General features: G+C 35.5%; 1 protein-coding gene across 2 annotated transcripts; it reads left to right on the plus strand.

The window, feature by feature from the left end:
* The first annotated feature begins 1,457 nt into the window (after positions 1-1,457).
* On the plus strand, positions 1,458-3,374 carry LOC148932565 (plasmodesmata-located protein 7-like). Of its 2 annotated transcripts, none has more exons than XM_089064400.1 (3): positions 1,458-2,240; positions 2,867-2,980; positions 3,084-3,374. In XM_089064400.1, exons 1-3 carry the CDS (start codon positions 1,568-1,570, stop codon positions 3,089-3,091), a joined length of 795 nt encoding a protein of 264 aa, XP_088920526.1. In that variant the 5' UTR covers positions 1,458-1,567; the 3' UTR covers positions 3,092-3,374. The 2 variants fall into 2 exon arrangements, with proteins under 2 accessions (XP_088920526.1, XP_088920524.1); XM_089064398.1 differs by having other exon boundaries at positions 1,459-2,300.
* The last annotated feature ends 3,839 nt before the right edge of the window (positions 3,375-7,213 follow it).

The raw sequence follows: 7,213 nt of genomic DNA on the forward strand, positions 1-7,213 counted from the left end.
TAATCGAGAAAAGCAAAACACCAAAAAACCAACAAATCCATAAAATATAAATCCTAATTTTTATGGATTTACAAGGCAAGCAAGAATTAAAACCTAATTCTCCTTATTCCCAATTCTCAGAGAATCATCAATAGAGTGGCTTTGATACCACTTGTTGGAATAATTGAGTGAACAATTACTTAAAAGCTCTCTATGATGATTAACCAAGAACAACGGAGAAGGAGCATAAACTGTAAAGCGGAAGCGTACCTTGATCCATAACGAATTAAAGGCGGAATTGCTTTGCAGCGGCTATGGATCTTCCAAACGATCAGAGACGTCCTTCACAATAGTCTGCCGAGAGAATACAGAGATATTGAACGTTCTTTTGACGTCTGGGGACCATAACCCTAGCTTATATTTATATTAAATATAAACCCCTTTATTTTCTATTCGGTCCCTCATCAAATAGAAAATCACTTTATGGTATCTACACTTATTTCCATAACAATTAAATACACTTTAGCCCAAACTTTAATCTTTATTGGATCACTTTAATTGGGCAATTGAAAGATAGCCATACACATTAAATTAGTCATGTGGAAGCCCAAAAATTCTAACATGTTCCACTTTGACATGATATAAAATTTAAAAAATGTAAAGAAAATTAGGTTGAAAAAGTTAATTATACCTTTTTAAAAAGTTATGGACTCCAAGGAAATAAGGTAAACTAAAAAAGCAAACAAAAGTAACTAAGTTTGGAAAGATGGTAAACTAAAAAAGCAAACAAAAGTAACTAAGTTTTTAACTAAGAAGAGGTAAAAATATCTTCTTAAAGTGAAAGAAAGTATAATACATCCTCCAATACTCTTTCTTTCCATTGGAGCATGAAATATTATGTAGAAGAAGTAAATATGATAGTTATCTCTCTTACATCTAAATTTACCCTTTCCCTTGGAGATGCTCTAACAGAATGTGAGTAAAATGAGTTAGATGGAATGTGGTGTCCGCTACCAATATTTTGTACTGCCTCCGTCCATTAAAAATAGAAACTTTCTAAACTTTTTGGGGTTCTAAACTTTCTAAACTTTTTATTTTAGGACATGAATCCCACAATCCACTAACCCAACTTTTCACTACATTTTCTCTTTATTTCTCTTACTTTATCAATATTTCTATTTTGTTTTATCAGTTGTGCATTAAAATTCGTGATATTTCAAAAGTTTTTATTTTTCAAAGACCGATGTAGTTGTAAAAGTAAAATGCGACAATTAATAAAGGACCGAATCAAAATGAAAAACTGGAATTATGGGGCAAATGGTGTATTAACTAAATGTGACATGTGACATGAGAGTAATTTAACAATAAACACTATATAAAGTTAATATTAGAGCTAGAACAAGATAAAAATTAAAAAGAAATGTCAAATTTGAATGAAAGAGAGTGCCATCTAAACCGCACTAGCATTATTGAGAGACACGTAAAACTCAAAACATTTATTGTTTCATTGATCATACATCTCTCACTTTCCCCACACAGACAAACACATAAACATAGTCGATAGTAGTAGCATATATTGAGCTTAAACATGGCAAATTATGTACTTAAAGTTGGTCGATTTGCATCTCTACTCCCCTTCCAATTCATACTTCTGATTACTGCAGATTCAGCAGCAGACTCATTCCTCTACGGCGGGTGCTCTCAGATCAATTACACCCCAAACTCACCCTACGAATCCAACCTAAACTCCCTCATCACATCCCTCGTCAACTCAGCGACATACTCCTCCTACAACAAGTTCACCATCACGGGCTCCATCCCGGACGACGTCGTCTACGGCCTCTACCAGTGCCGGTCCGACCTCTCCATGCCCGACTGCGCCACCTGCGTCGCCCGGGCCGTCACCCGCCTCGGCCCCCTGTGCCCCCTGGCCTGCGGGGGCTCGGTGCAGCTCGAGGGCTGCTTCGTCAAGTACGACAACGCCTCCTTTATCGGGGTTGAGGACAAGTCGCCCGCGATGAAGAAGTGCGGCCCGTCTGACGGCGATGACGCGGACCGGATGGGCCGCCGAGACGCCGTGCTCGCGGCGATGAGTGGTGGGTCCGGGGGGCCGTATCTGGTCGGTGGCGCCGAGGGTGTGAGTGGCGTGGCGCAGTGCGTTGGAGACCTGACTGCGGCGCAGTGTCAGGACTGCGTGGCGGAGGCGATACGGCGGTTGAAGGCGGAGTGCGGCGGCGCTGTGTTTGGTGATATGTTTTTGGGTAAGTGTTATGCGAGGTACACTACTAGTGGGGCCCAAAATTATGCAAGATCCAACCATGGTACGTAGGGAACTTTTTATTTTATTTTATTTCTTACTCCCTCCGTCAAACAGGTTCAAGATGACACACTGATTGGATTCAATCGATACTCTACACATAAGATAATGCACTATGTCCGTATAGCATTTTTCGTTTGACAAATCATACATAACTTCTCTCAAATTAATCGTATATGATACTCCCTCTATTCATAAATACATATTCCATTTTTTATCGGCTCAGGTTTTAGGAAATTATTTGACTTTGTAAACGAAAGTTGTAGAAAAAATTAGTGGAAATGTGAGTCCTACTTTTATATATTAATTTTATAATAAAATGTAAGTAAAGTGAGTTAATTGAATATGGGGTCCACTTGCTAAATATAGTAAAAATAAAATAGGATTTTTATTGATGGAGAACTAAAAAGAAAAAATGAAAAATTTAATTGCTGACAGAGGAGGGAGTAACATAATTAGCCATTTTAAAAATTACTACAAAATTGACTGAAAACTGACCTAATTCGAATTTTTATGGCAATTTGTCCTTTTAAAAACTAGTAATGCATATTAACTATTTGTCTTCCACAGAATCCCCACATAGTGAGTCGGAGAAAACATTTGCTCTGATCATTGGATTGCTAGCTGGTGTTGCGTTGCTAATCATCTTCCTCACTTTCCTCGGCCGATTGTTTGGCAGAAATGGTGAGGATATATTTCTATATAACTTAATTACTCTACTCCAAACTACTGTACTCCTTTTTACCTCAATCTTCGTATTAAACTGTAATTCTCTTTTTCATCACAGGGAAATAAGTGGCAATCTAAGGGATCCCAAAGTTGCTATGTGGATTTGCTTTTCAATGGCCATTTTGCCTTTCCAGTTAAGGACAAAATCCAAAGTTTGTGTTGTCTAATTAATGGAAAACTGATTGGTCTATTCTTTGGTGTACGTATATTAAGTTGATGTACAATATATGTATTTCTTTGATTTTATGCTATTTATGATATTGTACTGTTTGAACATTTTGTCTTAGTTTTGGATGTTTCAAGAAATGGTACAGTGTATTATCACATTAAACCCGAAATCTTAAAATAATCTCATTTAAAAAATAAAACTTTCACTTTACATTATTCAATTTTTTCTCCTCGCTCTCTTACTTTTTCTATTTTCCTGTCCTATTATATCTATTTTTCTCCCGAGCTTCTCTCTAACTTTACAAAATTTTTATTAAAATTAAGAAATTATTTTTCATGGACGGAGGGAGAAGTGCTAACGTTTGACATGAAACGATCATGATGATATACTAATTCATGACAAATGCTACCCCCAAGGATTGGAAAGTTGAACCTCAAACTATCAATTCAGAGTAGCTTACATTTCCAATGTTTTCATCAGATCATACACTCCATACGGCATCAACATAGGTTAATTAGGTGACAAACAAATAAAGATGTGAATACATATATAACATCAGCTAGAGAGGCCTAAGGTTTACGGTTTGGGCGGTTAATCGCGAAATCGTAGCCGGCGGTTATGGTTTCGAACCGGAACCGTGAGATTTAAATGGAACCGAAACCGTGTCGGAATTGCCGGTTCCAGGCGATTCCAAACCGGAACCGCAAAAAACCATCAGAAAACTGTGAAACCGAGCTGGAACCACAAAAAACTGCCAAAACCGGCGGTTCAGAACATGAAAAACCATAAAAAATCACCGAAAAACCACCGGTTCCGAACCGAAACCAGCGATTTTTGAATTGGAACCATAACCGCGTAACACCTTCGCGGTTTGATTCCGGTTCGACAATTTCCAAAACCGAAACCTGCGTTTCCAAACCGTAACCGCCGGTTCCGGAACCACGGGCATCTCTAACAACCTAGATGTATATTCTCACCTTAAAAATTCGCATACACTAACACTATAACTTAAACTCGAAGGATCATTTGATGATGAAAAGGAATACTATAGAGCAAGAAAAGGTTTTCAAAAGGTATAAAGCAAGAAAGATAACTCTGTCATATCTTACTCTAATAAAGTGGGACAGAATAATTATTTATAAAGAAGATATATTTTAAGTACATTATTTACATGATATAACATTCTCCGAAAAAATAAGTTTAGTTAAGGAAGAAGAAGTGAATATAAAAGATTGACTGCAAAATTACTTCTACTGGGGGTCCAAATTACTATTCCCTCTGTACGATAGTAGTAAAGTCCCTTCTTTTCGGTACGAGGTTTAGAAAATATATTCAGTGAAGAGATAATAAAGTAGGAATAGAGAGAATAAAGTAAGGAAAAAATTGTTACTTTTTGCTAAATATGTAGATGACTCTATTATGATGGAACGTCCCGAAATAAAGAAATTACTTTAATACTATGGAACTAAGGGAGTATTAACAATCATTGCATACTTTTAGTATTGGTGACGCTAGAAACAGATCGACATAAAAAACGGATGAGAAGATATAAATAATTGGAGAATGAGCAATATAAATTAAAAATCATTACTTTATAATCTTATAATAGCAATATTTACACAAACAGAAAAATAAATAAAAATGATAGTCTGAGAAAATAAAATTAAATATATAATCAATTAATAGTTAATGAATTAATTAAATAAAAAAAATTAGGTAACAGGAATAGATAAGAGAAAATATACAAAGAATGAAAGTAAACTAATTAAAGCAGCAAGAATTTGAAATGAAAATGTAGGAAAAGCAATGAAAACGTAGGAAAAACTAGGGGTGGCAAATCGTGCGTGTCGGGTCGTTATCGTGTCGACACGATAACGACACGAACACGATAACAACAAACACGAACACGACCCGTTAAGAAAACCTCAAACACGAACACGAACACGACCCGCTACCCTCAGACACGAACACGACACGAACACGACATGAACCCATTAACGACACGAACTGTTTCAGGTCAACACGACACGAACACGACACGAACCCATTAATGACACGAAAATAAGTATTGCAAAATGAAATAATAAGAATAATAATATTAAAATATTATGTGTTAATAAGAATAATAATATTAAAATATTATGTGTTAACGGATAACACGAACACGACACGAACACGCATTGTTAGCGGATAACACGAACCCGACACGAACACGACACGAACACGACACGAAATTTTCGTGTCCTTAGTGGGTCGACCCGATAAGGACACGAACACGATAAGCTCTGACCCAAACCCATTAATTTCGTGCCGGTTCGTGTCGTGTTATCGTATCGTGTTATCGTGTCGTGTCGTGTCAAAAATTGTCAGCCCTAGGAAAAACAGCCAGAATGTTTCGAACGCATGATCAAGTGGAAACCAATCGCCTGTGACATCGAGCTAAACTAGCTAACTCTTGTGAATATTCCTTATGATTAAAAAATATATAGTAATAACTAAAAAGGGTTGGGGTTCCAAGGACCCATGCCTCCATGTAAGTCCGCCCCTCTGACTAAATAGCACGATGTCTTGTACAAGAGTTTATTTCATTTAAAGTAGTTTTATATTTTTTTTGCTAATTTTACTTTTTCATTTTGTCCATTTTAATCTAAAGGACAAGTTTGTCTATCACAATTAGTAAAATGGGGTAGTGATAAAATGCAAACTTATATATTGTACAAACTCAAAACTTCTCAACGTAGCTTCAACACTGTTTCAATACAATATCAACACAGTGTAAAATTTCAAGATTTTAATGTCAACACAATATCAACACAACATCAATCATTGACTACCGTTGAAATTCCGTTGACATTTTCCTGTTGATGCCTTTTGTGATCTGTTGACATTTTTCAATGATCCAGATCATAGTTTTGAGTTTGTACAGTATTTAGAGTTTTCATTTGATCACATTCATAGTAAAATGATTACAAAATTGGTATTTAATTTAACAAATTGTTTCATTCTAGGTACTTAACTCACAACTCAAGATAATTAATTATTTTTGGACTTCAAATGTCCCATATAAAATTCATGGGGGAATGAGAATGTGATAGTGAATTGAATTGTAGTGCAATCAAACATACTCAAGCACATCCAAAAATAATCAATTCCAAAAGTCCAATACTCACAGATTCACCATGAATTAACAAAAGAAAAGCATCACCACCGTCAAATTTCGATTCATTCTACCAACATAAATCAACAACAAAATAATCCCATAGAAGAATTCAAGAACAATGCTTAGAAATTATAATTGGAACGTACCTTGTGTTGGAGAACGATTTAGCTCAAAAACAATCAGTAGAAATCCTAGAACTTTGGATGGAATTGGTAAACTTGAAGTGAGGGTGTACGCACATTCAGAGAAAATATGAGGTTTGAAGTTTTTTTTTTTTTTAAACTAAGAAAAAGGAAAAGAATAGATATATACATATAAACATTTACGTACAATACTAACATAGACAAACTAAAAACTAAAAGAAAAAAGAAGAATACAAAATATGTACAGAGAGAAGGAAAAAATAAAAAAATAAAATAAAAAATAAAAAATAAAAACTACCACAGATCCACAATCTAATAAGAAAACACATGTATATTTGTACCTCATTCGAACTCGACGGAGCTTATTGAAGAGTAGAATAATCCATTGTTGTGCTCCGTATTCTCCTTAGTGCTTTCCTTAGATTGCAGCCCTCGCAAAACAAAGAAAAAAAATCAAAATAAAACTATACAAAATATTACACTCTAAATTAGTATTATCAACCGTTCTACAATATCAGCTTAAAGCAATAATATTCCCCGACAACGGCGCCAAAAACTTGATGCACTATTTATTAGCACTAAAAATACCTGCAAGCATACAGGGTAGATCTAGTATAGCTAAAGGTCAGTACCGGGATATCGAACACAGAGAATAAGATTGCAACTGACTACCATATACTAAGCATCATATACTATCTAGAGACACTGAGGTTTTG

Source organism: Salvia hispanica, chromosome 2, assembly GCF_029641045.1.
Source record: "Salvia hispanica isolate PSC_SH4W2 chromosome 2, Shi_PSC_v1, whole genome shotgun sequence".
NCBI lineage: Eukaryota > Viridiplantae > Streptophyta > Magnoliopsida > Lamiales > Lamiaceae > Salvia > Salvia hispanica.